The following is a 17,350-nucleotide window of genomic DNA, read 5'->3' on the forward strand; positions in this document are numbered from 1 at the left end:
GTAATCTATTTATTTACTGTATATCTGCACCTTATTGCTCTTTTATCCTGCACTACCATGAGCTAATGCGACGACATTTCGTTCTGATCTGTACTGTAAAGTTCAAATTTGAATGACAATAAAAGGAAGTCTAAGTCTAAGTTAACCCTGTGACTCTTCCAAAGTCCTAGGACAGCACTTGTATTGCTTGGCTATTCAGGATTGCAACCAATTTGGTTAGCTGCAAAAAAGTTTGCTTTGAAGTTTGTGTGTTCAACACCCACTGCTGACGTGAGTGGAGTCTTTTATCAGATCATATTGCCACCTTAAAATGTTATCAGACACTCCATTTCTTAATCTCTGCAGATCAATACGGCATAGTTGTTCTGTCCTTGTAAATCCCCTTTCAATCTTAATGCCCATTTAATAAAAACATTCCCTCAGTGGTTGACAAAAAGCATAGAAAAGCTTCCACCATACACCTATGAATGCATACTAAGAGGATTTATACAAGTATATGTCCAGGATATCTAGGAGGCGTACATTCTACAGTAAATCACATTTTGGCACAATCTGGATAGTTGCCTGCCAACCATGGCCTTGGCGTACCCCAACCATGAACACTGCAGATACCATCAAGCTCTGCAAAACTTGATGAAAGCTTAATTTAAATTGGGTGTATTGGAGCAGGCAGACATGGAAAACATGTAGGAAAGAGGTTTTTTACGGATCAGAGACCTAAGTTAGGAACTACTGACCTGGATGATTGAAATGTACACATATATAATGCATTTTAGTATGTATATGCTCAGAATGCTCACATGGACAATATTACAGTAATAACTAGTATAGCTAGTAAAATTAACAGATTGAAGACAGTATTTTTGTACAGACATTGATTATTAATGGTTGTTATGATATTGAATTATTATATTTTTGTGGCGGGTTTCATTCTGTCTTTGAAATAATAATAGTCCTTTTTTTAAGGGTGAACATTTTAATTGGGACGTCATGTTCCTAAAGATGTCACGGTGAAAAATATTACAAGCTATTGCAAAGAAAACCTTAGGACAATACTGCGGAAACAAAACCCGCAGACTCACCTCCATAACTTTTGGGCTTCCCTGACGGCCGAGCGTGCCCAAAATGAGGCCCCATCTCTGGGCTGAGCGAGCCTTGTCGATGGACTCCAGCCTAAAGGCACGCATGGCCTCGTGGTCATAGTATTCCCTGGAGAAGACCTTACTATAGGGGTCATACCTGACCAAGAAAATAAAACACATATTTGCATCAACGTTATTAAACATGCAGTCTGGCCGCAAATACTGTTCAAGTATCTTAAAGGCCTACTGAAAGCCACTACTAGCGACCACGCAGTCTGATAGTTTATATATCAATGATGACATCTTAACATTGCAACACATGCCAATACGGCCGGGTTAACTTATAAAGTGACATTTTAAAATTCCCGGGAAATATCCGGCTGAAACATCGCGGTATGATGACGTATGCGCGTGACGAAGTCCGAGTAACGGAAGTTATGGTACCCCGTAGAATCCTATACAAAAAGCTCTGTTTTCATTTCATAATTCCACAGTATTCTGGACATCTTTTGCAATTTTTTTAATGAACAATGAAGGCTGCAAAGAAGACAGTTGTAGGTGGGATCGGTGTATTAGCAGCGGACTACAGCAACACAACCAGGAGGACTTTGTTGGAGCGCTAGCCGCGCTAGCCGCCGACTTCACCTTGACTTCACCTTGACTTCCTACGTCTCCGGGCCGCCAAACGCATCGGGTGAAGTCCTTCGTCCTTCTACCGATCGCTGGAACGCAGGTGAGCACGGGTGTTGATGAGCAAATGAGGGCTGGCTGGCGTAGGTGGAGAGCTAATGTTTTTAGCATAGCTCTGTGCAGTCCGGTTGCTAAGTTAGCTTCAATGGCGTCGTTAGCACAGCATTGTTAACCTTCGCCAGCCTGGAAAGCATTAACCGTGTATTTACATGTCCACGGTTTAATAGTATTGTTGATTTTCTATCTATACTTCCAGTCAGGGGTTTATTTCTTTTGTTTCTATATGCAGTTAAAGCACGATGCTATCACTTTAGCTCGTAGCTAAAGCATTTCGCCGATGTATTGTCGTGGAGATAAAAGGCACTGAATGTCCATTTCGCGTTCTCGACTCTCATTTTCAAGAGGATATAGTATCCCAGGTGGTTTAAAATACAAATCTGTGATCTACAATAGAAAAAGGAGAGAGTGTGGAATCCAATGAGCCAGCTTGTACCTAAGTTACGGTCAGAGCGAAAAAAGATACGTCCATCACTGCCTCTCAAGTCCTTCACTGTAACGTTCCTCATCTACGAATCTTTCATCCTCGCTCAAATTAATGGGGTAATCATCACTTTCTCAGTCCGAATCTCTCTCGCTCCATTGTAAACAACGGGGAATTGTGAGGAATACTAGCTCCTGTGACGTCACGCTACTTCCGCTACAGGCAAGGCTTTTTTTTTATCAGCGAGCAAAAGTTGCGAACTTTATCGTCGATTTTCTCTACTAAATCCTTTCCGCAAAAATATGGCAATATCACGAAATGATCAAGTATGACACATAGAATGGATCTGCTATTCCCGTTTGAATAAAAAAAAAATCATTTCAGTAGGCCTTTAATCCAAGGACTGAAATGCAGGACGAGATGAAATATCCAATCATGAAAGCACATCAAGTATGACAGGAGTGTCAATGTGAGCCACTTCTGAGTGTCTAATCTGCTTTCCTTGGACACGGTGGCTTCGTTTGAAATTAGAATCTTGTTTGTGGCAGAGACCAGAGAGCAGTGCAGCTGTGCACACACCCAACATCGTTTGACTTGGCATACAAACGTTGTAAAAACCAAAAGGTTATTCTGAAGTGTTGTCTTTAGACAAGTTGAAATAATGAAGGTCACATTTGAAAAGCATTGTGCAGCATTATGAGATTTGTACTTTTTCCTGCAGATTATTTGTATGATCTAATGCAGTGTTTTTCAAGGCATATTTTTTGCGTTGCAAACGTCCGTAGACACACCACCAGCAGAAATCATTAAAAAAGAGAAACTCAGTTGACAGTAAAAAGTGGTTGTCGCAATTGTTGGATATGACTTTAAAGCAGGGGTCACCAACGCGGTGCCCGCGGGCACCAGGTAGCCCGTAAGGACCAGATGAGTAGCCCGCTGGCCTGTTCTAAAAATAGCTCAAATAGCAGCACTTACCAGTGAGCTGCCTCTATTTTTTAAATGTTATTTATTTACCAGCAAGCTGGTCTCGCTTTGCCCGACATTTTTAATTCTAAGAGAGACAAAACTCAAATAGAATTTGAAAATCCAAGAAAATATTTTAAAAACTTGATCTTCACTTGTTTAAATAAATTCATTAATTTTTTTACTTTTCTTCTTATAACTTTCAGAAAGACAATTTTAGAGAAAAAATACAACCTTAAAAATGATTTTAGGTTTTTTAAACACATATGCCTTTTTACCTTTTAAATTCCTTCCTCTTCTTTCCTGACAATTTAAATCAATGTTCAAGTAAATTTATTTTTTTTATTGTAAAGAATAATAAATACATTTTAATTTAATTCTTCATTTTAGCTTCTGTTTTTTCGACGAAGAATATTTGTGAAATATTTCTTCAAACTTATTATGATTAAAATTCAAAACAATTATTCTGGCAAATCTAGAAAATCTGTAGAATCAAATTGAAATCTTATTTCAAAGTCTTTTGAATTTCTTTAAAAAAAATTTTTTTCTGGAAAATCTAAAAGAAATAATGATTTGTCTTTGTTAAAAATATAGCTTGGTTCAATTTGTTATATATTCTAACAAGGTGCAGATTGGATTTTAACCTATTTAAAACATGTCATCAAAATTCTAAAATTAATCTTAATCAGGAAAAATTACTAATGAAGTTCCATAAATTAATTTTTTCAAAAAGATTCGAATTAGCTAGTTTTTCTCTTCTTTTTTTCGGTTGAATTTTGAATTTTAAAGAGTCGAAATTGAAGATAAACTATGTTTCAAAATTTAATTGTCATTTTTTTTCGTGTTTTCTCCTCTTTTAAACCGTTCAATTAAGTGTAAATATCATTAATTATTAATAATAACATAGAGTTAAAGGTAAATTGAGCAAATTGACTATTTCTGGCAATTTATTTAAGTGTTTATCAAACTGGTAGCCCTTCGCATTAATCACTACCCAAGAAGTAGCTCTTGCTTTCAAAAAGGTTGGTGACCCCTGCTTTAAAGCATAACCAAGCATGCATCACTATAGCTCTTGTCTCAAAGTAGGTGTACTGTCACATCACACCCTGACTTATTTGCTGTTTTCCTGTGTGTAGTGTTTTACTTCTTGTCTTGCGCTCCTATTTTGGTGGCTTTTTCTCTTTTTTTGGTATTTCCCTGTAGCAGTTTCATGTCTTCCTTTGAGCGATATTTCCCGCATCTACTTTGTTTTAGCAATCAAGAATATTTCAGTTGTTATTATCCTTCTTTGTGGAGACATTGTTGATTGTCATGTCATGTTCGGATGTACATTGTGGACGCCGTCTCTGCTCCGCAGTAAGTCCAGTGTTTCCCATAAACTGCCAAGATACCTGTGGCGGTGGGGGCGTGGTTATGGGCGTGGTCACCATGACATCATCGAGTAATTTGCATAAGTTACTACAATGATTTGATTTTCTCTAAAAAGGCTCAAAAAATGTATACTTACTAATTAATAATAACAGTTTTGTTTTAAACGTCCATCCATTTTACAATATACTTACAACACTTTATGTACATATTTATATACAGATTTGAACAATAAGTTATTCACTGAAATATATTTATTAATTGTGGTTCTTACAAAAATATATCTTATAAAATATAAAAGCTAAAATGTCTCAAAGCTCTGCCCCTTTAATTAGTGCATACTAAATAATTCAACTTTAGCCTACTACTACAAGCATATTATTTACCAGCAACATAAAGTGAAACAGAGGCAGAGGTGTCCTGCCACAGTCAGTAACAAATAAACAGAAAACAGTAGTGGTGGTAGATAGACACAGAGCTTCATCAAACATCTGATCCACTGAACAAAGAGCTCCAAAAATCTTGAACTTTAGACTGCCATCAGTTTTACTCCCTACACTTAACCATGTGTTTCCTACTGCCTGCAGACTTTGCACCCTTTGTTATATACACATGTTGTGTTTCTAATATAAATACATTTAATAAAGTCAAATACAAATAAGGCAACAAGAGAAGTATCCTACACTTCTCTTTTGTAAAGTAAATGTGAACAGCCGATACGGGCATCTACATCAACTATATGATTTGCCTGAGAAGCTGGAGAGGACCAAAAAACAAAAAAAATATTATTATTATTATTTTTTAAAATTTGTGGCGGACGTAATTCTTTCGTGGCGGGCCGCCACAAATAAATGAATGTGTGGGAAACCCTGAAGTCTTTGCTGTCGTCCAGCATTTTGTTTTTGTTTACTTTGTAGCCAGTTCAGTTTTAGTTTGGTTCTGCATAGCCTTCCCTAAGCTTCAATGCCTTTTCTTAGGGGCACTCACCTTTTGTTTATTTTTGGTTTAAGCATTAGATACCTTTTTACCTGCACACTGTCTCCCGCTGTTTCCGACATCTACAACGCAATTAGCTACCTGCTGCCACCTACTGATATGGAAGAGTATTACACGGTTACTCTGCCGAGCTCTAGACAGCACCGACACTCAACAACAACACATCATTTGCAGACTATAATTACTGCTTTGCAAAAATTATTATTAACCCAAATAGGTAAAATTAGTTAAAGGCCTACTGAAAGCCACTACTAGCGACCACGCAGTCTGATAGTTTATATATCAATGATGGAATCTTAACATTGCAACACATGCCAATACGGCCGGGTTAACTTATAAAGTGACATTTTAAATTTCCCGCTAAACTTCCGGTTGAAAAACTCCTTTGGATATGACGTATGCGCGTGACGTCACGACGGCAACGGAAGTATTCGTACCCAATGTGTCACCGTACAAACTGCTCTGTTTCCATCGCACAATTCCACAGTATTCTGGACATCTGTGTTGGTGAATTTTTTGCAATTTGTTTAATGGACAATGGAGACTGCAAAGAAGAAAGTTGTAGGTGGGATCGGTGTATTAGCGGCTGGCTGCAGCAACACAACCAGGAGGTTGTGTTGTGTTTGACTTGGATAGCAGACGCACTACCGTGAGTACAGCTTTGGCTTCCAAACATTTGATCGCTTGCCCGTACGTGCGTGTCGATATGTGCATGTCACGTACGTAACTTTGGGGAAATATATGTTTCTTGCCGACTCTGATGGCGGCCGGGTTGTCGTCGAAAGCTACAACGCCCGCCGCCGCTCCGTAGTTAGCTTCAATTGTTAAGCTGCGCCAAGCTAGAAATTATTAACCGTGTAGTTACATGTCCATGGTTTAATAGTATTGTTGATCTTCTGTCTATCCTTCCAGTCAGGTTTTTTTAAAATTGTGTTTCTATCTGCATTTGAGCCTGATACTATCACGTTAGCTACGTAGCTAAAATTAGTTAGCTTCAATTGTTAAGCTTCGCTAAGCTGGAAATTATTAACCGTGTATTTACATGTTCATGGTTTAATAGTATTGTTGATCTTCTGTCTATCCTTCCAGTCAGGTTTTTTTTTTATTTTGTTCCTATCTGTATTTGAGCCCGATGCTATCACGTTAGTTCCGTAGCTAAAGTGCGTCAACGATGTATTGTCGTGGAGATAAAAGTCACTGTGAATGTCCATTTCGCGTTCTCGACTCTCATTTTCAAGAGGATATAGTATCCCAGGTGGTTTAAAATACAAATCCGTGATCCACAATAGAAAAAGGAGAGAGTGTGGAATCCAATGAGCCAGCTTGTACCTAAGTTACGGTCAGAGCGAAAAAAGATACGCCCTGCACTGCACTCTAGTCCTTCACTCTAACGTTCCTCATCCACAAATCTTTCATCCTCGCTCAAATTAATGGGGTAATCGTCGCTTTCTCTGTCCGAATCTCTCTTGCTCCATTGTAAACAACGGGGAATTATGAGGAATACTAGCTCCTGTGACGTCACGCTACTTCCGGTATAGGCAAGCCTTTTTTTAATCAGTAACCAAAAGTTGTGAACTTTATCGTCGATGTTCTCTACTAAATCCTTTCAGCAAAAATATGGCAATATCGCGAAATGATCAAGTATGACACATAGAATGGATCTGCTATCCCCGTTTAAATAAAAACAATTCATTTCAGTAGGCCTTTAATCTCCCACGGCACACCAGACTGTATCTCACGTTGAAAAAGACAGATCTAATGAATCTGGAAGCAAACAATATTTTATTTAGTGTGGGCTCCCATTACCAAGACTCACTTTTGAATGACACTGGCAGCAAGACACATTAAACAAAGTGTCTATCATTCTAATGGTGATTTTCAATGGTGTAAAACTGCATATAATAAGAGGGTGAGGGGAGGGGGGGGGGACATTTTGAAATTATATTTTTTATTCAGCTTTCGTCTTTGAAAATGCAGAGTTTTTACGCGACTTAAACTGCATGCATTCCTTGTTACATATATGTAATTGCCTATTTTCTGTCATATTCTATTAAAAATAATTGTTCCAAATCAATGTTGACAATATTCCATTTGCCATACCTGTAGGCAGGAATATCGGGATTTGCAATCATGATCGACTCCAGGTGAAATCGTCCATCTCCCAGATAACTACAAAAAAACACAAATATCACTTTTTAATAGTTGAAGAAATCAAGACAAGGAAATGAAGAACAAATGTGGACTCGAACGTGCCCCCATGGTGGACAACTGGTAATGAAAGACCAAAGATTTAGCAGGCCAAAGGACTGAGGCTCGGGTGGAGGATCGACCGAGCTCGGCTGTTCAGGATCAAGACCCCAAAGATCGGAGCATGCTATTTACAGAGAAAGCAAGCCCTTCAAATTAACCCTTGGCCTTCTACTGGGGATTTTTCAGACTCCAAGCGTAAACAGAGTTTACAAAGCGTAAGAACACTGAGGCAAGTCGGTATCTCAAAATACTAGGCAGTATTTATTTATATAATACACCATTGGCGTTGTTAGGCCTATTTTAGGGGGGCTCAAGCCCCCCTAAAATGTTCTAAAGCCCCCCTAAATAATTTGGTGTTTTTTACAAATACATGCTGACATATTCATTATAAAGTGGCCTGAATATGAGTTTGAATAAATAATCATATAACCTGTCATTATTCACTCAGTTTCCCCTCACTTCATAGTGTAAGGTAGAGAGCCCCTTTAGTGCGTCGCTATCCAATCCATTCCACTTGTTCATATAGAAAATGCCCACATCACTCAAAATCCAGTCCGCATTCTCTCTGCGACCTTGCTTGCGGTCCCGCAGGTGTACGAAGCACATTAGCACACAGCACTGCAGAACAAGAACCTTGTGTCTGCAATTGTAAATAATTTAGTTTTTAAGTTTTGTGTTTCTTGTAGAATCTATATAAAGTAATATACATTAGCCTATTGTTAAAATAATGAAAAAAACATCATTACATATATTTGTTTTATTGTATTGTTACATTAATAGCTGTTGTATTATTATAGGATGGCTTTTTAAACATTTCATAGGATTTTCAGAGAGTGAAAAAACCAAGACATTTAATATAAAATGTAAAATGAATAAATACATAAAAAGAAAAAGGAACAAAATGGTTAAAAGCCATCGTCCCAGGGAGCATTTCATTTCGTCCTGTGCATTTTTTTTAACGTCCCCGGGACGACGGGACTACGTTAATCCCAAACCATGGAAGTTACATTTTATTGTTTGCATTATTTTTTTCAGCATCACACTTTGAAGACGGTCCCTCAGCTCTTTGACAGCTTTGGCTCTTTTTCAGATCAGCAGACGGACTCTAAGTCTTTCTTATTTACAGTATATATAAAAGTTTCTCATTTCTATTCAGACTTCCATATATATTTAATTTCCTTAACGGCTTGCCATAATATATATATATATAAATATATTATATACAAGCCAAATTATCCCGATCCAGTGATGGAAGCAGATCAGAATCATATCCATATTTAAGTGTTACTTCTTTCTAAAACTCCTATAGTCATATTTACATCAGCTAATGTCTCGTGTGGTACAAAGTGCTTGGATTCGAGTGTCCTTGAGTAGACAGGCAGAGCGCTGTTGAGACTGCCATAACATTCCTAAGATAAGGAGCACAGGGCAGTGCTGAGCTTGGGGGGACATGAGGTGGAGGGGAGACCGATCTGGACCGGGCTGGGGAACGCTGGTGTACTAGGATTGGTCTCAGGTTTGTCCTCTAAGCTTGGACAATAAACCACAAAATACCAACTTCTGCCTGGTGATTGAATATAAACATCAGCTTATGTGCCATAAAAAGAATCTGGGAGAGACTAGCAATTTGAATTCCCCATTGGAGGAATGCTGGTCGACGCAACACCAGATATTAATTTAATTCAAGTAATTAAGTAATATTTCCAGGGCTTGAATTTACAACCATTTTAGTCACATATGTGCCCAAAATGTAATCTGTGCAACTTCAAAATATTTGGAAACAAACAATTATTGTATTGTGAGCTAAAGTGGTGGCATTAGCCTCTATGTTGTGAATGAATAACATAGAGGCTAATGCCACCACTTTCATTGTGTTTCAGTGTATCTTGAAGGATCATGCAAGTCATTGTTTCTTGTTGATGCTGTAAACAAAATGTCACCATGTTTGTTGTTGTACTGAACACACATTGAAAATAAACCCACTGAAAAAATAATAATGACAATTATTAATTTCTAAGTCTTTGTTAGCCGTTTGTGAAGTTTTGTGCTCATGCGCTATACCTTCGCTCGCATCCTGCATCTCCTGGGGGCTAAGCCACCTCTGTCCTTAAAAGCTAGTGACGCCCCTGTAATACACTTTCTAAAGGGATTATAAAGTGTGTCAGACATCATATGAACATGTATCAAAGCTACAGATACATAGTACAACAAACAAAGCATCTAGAGTAGTGGTTCCCAATGTGTCAGTACCGTACTCCTTCAAATATTTTCCCTGAAGCCGTGTAGCCCCTTTACACATCCAACACACATCAACCAGTGAAATTACAGCTCAGAAAATGCACTAATTAGTCACAGCAACACATAGGAAGACCATCTCGCATTTAGCGCGCAACATAAATGAAATATTTATGTTTAAACCAGGGCAGTCAAGTGATCATTTTTGTATTCGGTAGTTAAAATTTGCTTAAGAAAATACCAATATTTGTGTTGTCTGAATGTCATCCAGGAAAGTTGCACTTACTAAAAGTCAGTGATTTGCTAAAAACCTGGTGACAGTATAGTAGGATAGTATAGAAAGTGCACATTTTGAAAGTATTTGCAATAATATAGCAAACAAAGTACAGATAGTAAACACATACATATAGTCAGGACAGGTTCAAACACCAAACTATCTATCAAACGAGACAAGACGCAAGGAATCAGGCAGAGACAGAGTTGAATTTTGCTCATGGGGAGAAACGTATTGGGCTGCACACTCAGTTACAGTCTCACCCTACGCTCTGAAGGGCAGTCCTACGTGCTCCTCTATTTATTTGGGAGGTCCCTAGTTGACATCACTGAGGCTGCTTCTGAAGGGAGGAGTAATGCAAGCAACCCCAGTAGACACAATACATGATTATTCAGAATTGAAATGTGCTGACACTCGTGATTTCGCCCTGTCTCTGTTATGTCCACTATGGACTGGACTCTTACACTATTATTTTAGATCCACTATGGACTGGACTCTCACACTATTATGTTAGATCCACTATGGACTGGACTCTCACACTATTATGTTAGATCCACTATGGACTGGACTCTCACACTACTATGTTAGATCCACTATGGACTGGCCTCTCACACTACAGGTAAAAGCCAGTAAATTAGAATATTTTGAAAAACTTGATTTATTTCAGTAATTGCATTCAAAAGGTGTAACTTGTACATTATATTTATTCATTGCACACAGACTGATGCATTCAAATGTTTATTTCATTTAATTTTGATGATTTGAAGTGGCAACAAATGAAAATCCAAAATTCCGTGTGTCACAAAATTAGAATATTACTTAAGGCTAATACAAAAAAGGGATTTTTAGAAATGTTGGCCAACTGAAAAGTATGAAAATGAAAAATATGAGCATGTACAATACTCAATACTTGGTTGGAGCTCCTTTTGCCTCAATTACTGCGTTAATGCGGCGTGGCATGGAGTCCATGAGTTTCTGGCACTGCTCAGTTGTTATGAGAGCCCAGGTTGCTCTGATAGTGGCCTTCAACTCTTCTGCGTTTTTGGGTCTGGCATTCTGCATCTTCCTTTTCACAATACCCCACATATTTTCTATGGGGCTAAGGTCAGGGGAGTTGGCGGGCCAATTTAGAACAGAAATACCATGGTCCGTAAACCAGGCACGGGTAGATTTTGCGCTGTGTGCAGGCGCCAAGTCCTGTTGGAACTTGAAATCTCCATCTCCATAGAGCAGGTCAGCAGCAGGAAGCATGAAGTGCTCTAAAACTTGCTGGTAGACAGCTGCGTTGACCCTGGAAAAAAACTATGGACTGGACTCTCACACTATTATGTTAGATCCACTATGGACTGGACTCTCACACTATTAACTAGATCCACTCGACGTCCATTGCACCAGTCGCCCGGGGGGGCGGGGGGGGGGGGGGGGGTCCCCACATCTGTGGTCCCCTCCAAGGTTTCTCATTGTCATCCCATTGGATTTAGTTTTTTCTTGCCCTGATGTGGGATCTGAGCCCAGGATGTGGTTGTGGCTTGTGCAGCCCTTTGAGACACTCGTGACTTAGAGCTATATAAGTAAACATTGATTGATTGATTGTTCACTTCTGTTAGCGACTTAGCACAGAAGCTAAATTATAGCTCCTCTCCGCTGCTTGCTCGGTGTGTCAGATATTTAACTACAACTCGGTTTAAAAGCGCCTCTGCCCGTAGTTTGTGTGGACTAAGCGACTGTAATATAGCGGCTAGGTGCTGACAAGTCCTTTTAAAACTGAACAGCCAGCGGCTTTCACCGCAGTGAGCGAGTAGAAGCTCCATCTATGCGGCGCACAAGGATGTACAACTAACATTCAGAAACAAAATGAAAGGTCATAATGTGATAAATGTTCATCCATTAATGGTAACAAGATTGTTTTTATCAATGACATGTTAACGCCATAACGTATAAACAGTCGCAGTGCAACACCCAATCATCATATGTACTTACCTGCACTTGTTCACAGAAACACAACAATGAACAATTCCTTTCTTGGTGCCTGTGCAAGATCAATAAGTAGTGTGCACTCGCTGTTTACATGACATATGTAAGAGCGTAACTCAAGCTTTCCAACACCAGCGGGGGTCATGTTGTGATTGTTGTATTGACGTAGCACCCTGGCAGTTTGCTTGTACGTGGGTCACACGTATGGATCCTCGTGTAAAAGCACACTGGAACAAGAAAGCCGGTGGACGGCTCGGAAGAGAGAACATTTTCTCACCAGATGTCTTCAATAAAAGCTTCAAGGCTCTTTTGTGTGGGACTAAAAATAATCCTGCTTTAAGTGGGCCGGGGCTTAGGCCAGTGCCAGTTCTTATTACTGTACACCAGGGGTCACCAACATTTTTGAAAGCAAGAGCTACTTCTTGGGTAGTGATTAATGCGAAGGGCTACCAGTTTGATACACACTTAAATAAATGGCCAGAAATAGCCAATTTGCTTAATTTACCTTTAACTCTATGTTATTATTAATAATTAATGATATTTACACTTAATTGAACGGTTTAAAAGATGAGAAAACATGAACAAAATTATAATTAAATTTTGAAACATAGTTTATTTTCAATTTCGACTCTTTAAAATTCAAAATTCAACCAAAAAAAAAGAAGAGAAAAACTAGCTAATTCGAATCTTTTTGAAAAAATTTAAAAAATAATTTATGGAACATCATTTGTAAATTTTCCTGATTAATATTAGTTTTAGAATTTTGATGACATGTTTTAAATAGGTTAAAATCCAATCTGCACTTTGTTAGAATATATAACAAATTGAACCAAGCTATATTTCTAACAAAGACAAATCATTATTTCTTCTAGATTTTCCAGAACAAAAATTTTAAAAGACATTCAAAAGACTTTGAAATAAGATTTAAATTTGATTCTACAGATTTTCTAGATTTGCCAGAATAATTTTTTTGAATTTTAATCATAAGTTTGAAGAAATATTTCACAAATATTCTTCGCCGAAAAAACAGAAGCTAAAATGAAGAATTAAATTAAAATGTATTTATTATTCTTTACAATAAAAAAAATAAATCTACTTGAACATTGATTTAAATTGTCAGGAAAGCAGAGGAAGGAATTTAAAAGGTAAAAAGGTATATGTGTTTAAAAATCCTAAAATCATCTTAAGGTTGTATTTTTTCGCTAAAATTGTCTTTCTGAAAGTTATATGAAGGAAAGTAAAAAAAAAATAATGAATTTATTTAAACAAGTGAAGACCAAGTCTCTGCGATGAGGTGGCGACTTGTCCAGGGTGTACCCCGCCTTCCGCCCGATTGTAGCTGAGATAGGCTCCAGCGCCCTTCGCAACCCCAAAAGGGACAAGCGGTAGAAAATGGATGGATGGATGGATGGAAGACCAAGTCTTTAAAATATTTTGTTGGATTTTAAAATTCTATTTGAGTTTTGTCTCTCTTAGAATTAAAAATGTCGGGCAAAGTGAGACCAGCTTGCTAGTAAATAAATACAATTTTAAAAATAGAGGCAGCTCACTGGTAAGTGCTGCTATTTGAGCTATTTTTAGAACAGGCCAGCGGGCTACTCATCTGGTCCTTACGGGCTACCTGGTGCCCGCGGGCACTGCGTTGGTGACCCCTGCTTTAAAGTCATATCCAACAATTGCACCAACAACTTTTTACAGTTAACTGAGTTTTGTTTTTTAATGATTTCTGCTGGTGGTGTGCCTCCGCTTTTTTTCAAAGCAAAAAATGTGCCTTGGCTCAAAAAAGGTTGAAAAGCATTCAACTAGACTATTGACTGTAAAATGCACTGCAGCAGGGTTCCAGGTTTGATCCCCACTTCTGCCATCCAAGATACTTTTCCCACCTGCTCCCAGTGTTACACTGGTTTTCATGTAACTTAGATCATGGCTTTCACTATGTAAAGCGCTATATAAATATAATTCACTTCACTTCCACAGCTTCTCTCGGGCACTCATGGAGGATGGACGCTCCCCTTCTCTCTCCTGCTTGCTTCTTTGTCTTGTCTTAACTTTCTTCTTGCCTCTTTTTGCACTGCTCTCCAAATCTAAACTATGGAACTATTCAACTGGCCGAGAGCTGCGGCCCACCACCATGACCCCGCACTCCCTCCCCTCTGTTGCTAGATATCTGGAGATGTACCTTGTAATATGTATATGTGCTTTGCAATGGAGGTTTTTTCCCACTCCCTTAGGAGCCCAGTCTAGATTGTATTTTTTTACTCATCCTTCCCCAGCGTTTGACCTTTTTCCTATCTTTTACGGGGCGCCTTGTGGCGACCCATCAGCGTTCCTGTTCTGGAACCCTGTACACTGTTTGTTTGTCTCATCTTGAACGGGTTTGTGCTGAAAACAACGTTTTGTTGTACTTGTGCAATGACAATAAAGACCTATTTATCCATCTATCTTTACTTGAAAAGAATCCAAGGCCCTTGTATGATTATATTGCAAACAGTAAGCTAGATGGCCTCCGTGTTCGGTAGCTTTCAGAGGTTGCTTTGCTCAAAACTCACTCTCTTGATGATCACAGCTCTTATGTAATGAATTATTCTCGTTAAATGTGCTCCTGCTATTACGGAACAATGCTACACGTCTTTACATTATGCAACAACTCCCATCTCCGCATTCATATCTGCTTATTGGTCTATTAGGAGCGAGGGAGAGGTGCTTGAGGAGCCCTATGTGAAGTGATCAATTATGCATTTATTATGGAACACTGTAAAGAGTTGTAGGAACATTTGTGGAAAGCCATGAAATACATTCATTAGATCAGGGGTCACCAACGCGGTGCCCGCGGGCACCAGGTAGCCCGTAAGGACCAGATGAGTAGCCCGCCGGCCTGTTCTAAAAATAGCTCAAATAGCAGCACTTACCAGTGAGCTGCCTCTATTTTTTAAATGTTATTTATTTACTAGCAAGCTGGTCTCGCTTTGCCCGACATTTTTAATTCTAAGAGAGACAAAACTCAAATAGAATTTGAAAATCCAAGAAAATATTTTAAAGACTTGGTCTTCACTTGTTTAAATAAATTCATTCATTTTTTTACTTTGCTTCTTATAACTTTCAGAAAGACAATTTTAGAGAAAAAATACAACCTTAAAAATGATTTTAGGATTTTTAAACACGTATACCTTTTTACCTTTTAAATTCCTTCCTTTTCTTTCTTGACAATTTAAATCAATGTTCAAGTAAAAAAAAAAAATTATTGTAAAGAATAATAAATAGATTTTAATTTAATTCTTCATTTTAGCTTCCATTTTTCTGATGACGAATATTTGTGAAATATTTCTTCAAACTTATTATGATTAAAATTCAAAAAAAATATTCTGGCAAATCCAGAAAATCTGTAGAATCAAATTTAAATCTTATTTCAAAGTCTTTTGAATTCAAAAAAAAAATGTTGTTCTGGAAAATCTAGAAAACATAGTCATTTGTCTTTATTAGAAATATAGCTTGGTCCAATTTGCTATATACTCTAACAAAGTGTAGATTGGATTTTAACCTATTTAAAACATGTCATCAAAATTCTAAAATTAATCTTAATCAGGAAAAATTACTTATGTTCCATAAATTATTTTTTAAAGTTTTTCTCTTCTTTTTTTCGGTTGAATTTTGAATTTTAAAGAGTCGAAATTGAAGACAAACTATGTTTCAAAATTTAATTGTCATTTTTTTCGTGTTTTCTCCTCTTTTAAACCGTTCAATTAAGTGTAAATATCATTAATTATTAATAATAACATAGAGTTAAAGGTAAATTGAGCAAATCGGCTATTTCTGGCAATTTATTTAAGTGTGTATCAAACTGGTAGCCCTTCGCATTAATCACTACCCAAGAAGTAGCTCTTTGTTTCAAAAAGGTTGGTGACCCCTGCATTACATTAAAAGATGCATACATTCACTAACTAGATTAATAACATACACTATATCGCCAAAATTATGAGAATCAGGTGTCCTAATCACTTGGCCCCGTGTATCAAATCAAGCACTTTGGCATGGAGACTGTTTCTACAAACATTTGTGAAAGAATGGGCCGCTTTCAGTGATTTCCAGCGTGGAACTGTCATAGGATGCCACCTGTACAACAAATCCAGTCGTGAAATTTCCTCGCTCCTAAATATTCCAAAGTCAACTGTCGGCTTTATTATAAGAAAATGGAAGAGTTTGGGAACAACAGCAACTCAGCCACCAAGTGGTAAGCCACGTAAACTGACAGAGAGGGGTCCGCGGAGGAATTATGGTGTGGGGTTGTTTTTCAGGAGTTGGGCTCGGCCCCTTAGTTCCAGTGAAAGGAACTTTGAATGCTCCAGGATACCAAAACATTTTGGACAATTCCATGCTCCCAACTTTGTGGGAACAGTTTTCTTCCAACATGACTGTGCACCAGTGCACAAAGCAAGGTCCATAAAGACTTGGGTGACAGAGTCTGATGTGGATGAACTTGACTGGCCTGCACAGAGTCCTGACCTGAACCCGATAGAACACCTTTGGGATGAATTAGAACGGAGACTGAGAGCCAGACCTTCAGTGTGTGACCTCACCAATGCGCTTTTGAGAGAATGGTGGAAAATTCCTATAAACACACTCTGCAACCTTGTGGACAGCCTTCTCAGAAGAGTTGAAGCTGTAATAGCTGCAAAAGGTCATATTGAACCCTATGGGTTAGGAATGGCATGGCACTTCAAGTTCATATGTGAGTCAAGGCAGGTGGCCAAATACTTTTGGCAATATAGTGTATGTGTCCGTCTGATATTTACTGTATTAGTTACTTGTAGAATATTCTGGAATGTACCTGCCTGGAGAGACAGGATGCATCTATTTGAAAGTATGCGTTTGTACAAAAGCTTGTGTAAGACAAGCTGCTCTGCATTGACTGGCCATCCAGATATGTTACTTCCATGGTGCAATATGAACAGAACCTTCAACTGCCTCACATCAGCCCTTTCTAGTCCTGCGTCATTTTATTATTGATTACGAGCAGGAACGCAGTTGGAAGCTGAACTA

The 17,350-nt window shown here is 38.2% G+C and overlaps 1 protein-coding gene across 1 annotated transcript in view; it reads right to left on the minus strand.

Annotated features, from left to right (window-relative positions):
- dph1 (diphthamide biosynthesis 1) overlaps positions 1-17,350 on the minus strand; it is a 174,718-nt gene that overhangs the window by 32,716 nt on the left and 124,652 nt on the right. The window contains exons 7-8 of the mRNA XM_062059822.1: positions 7,681-7,749; positions 1,083-1,239 (exon numbers count right to left, since the gene is read on the minus strand). Of these exons, the coding sequence (XP_061915806.1) occupies positions 1,083-1,239; positions 7,681-7,749 (226 nt within the window). The remainder of the gene's footprint in view (positions 1-1,082; positions 1,240-7,680; positions 7,750-17,350) is intronic.

This window comes from Entelurus aequoreus, linkage group LG10 (genome assembly GCF_033978785.1).
Source record: "Entelurus aequoreus isolate RoL-2023_Sb linkage group LG10, RoL_Eaeq_v1.1, whole genome shotgun sequence".
Taxonomy (NCBI): Eukaryota; Metazoa; Chordata; class Actinopteri; order Syngnathiformes; family Syngnathidae; genus Entelurus; species Entelurus aequoreus.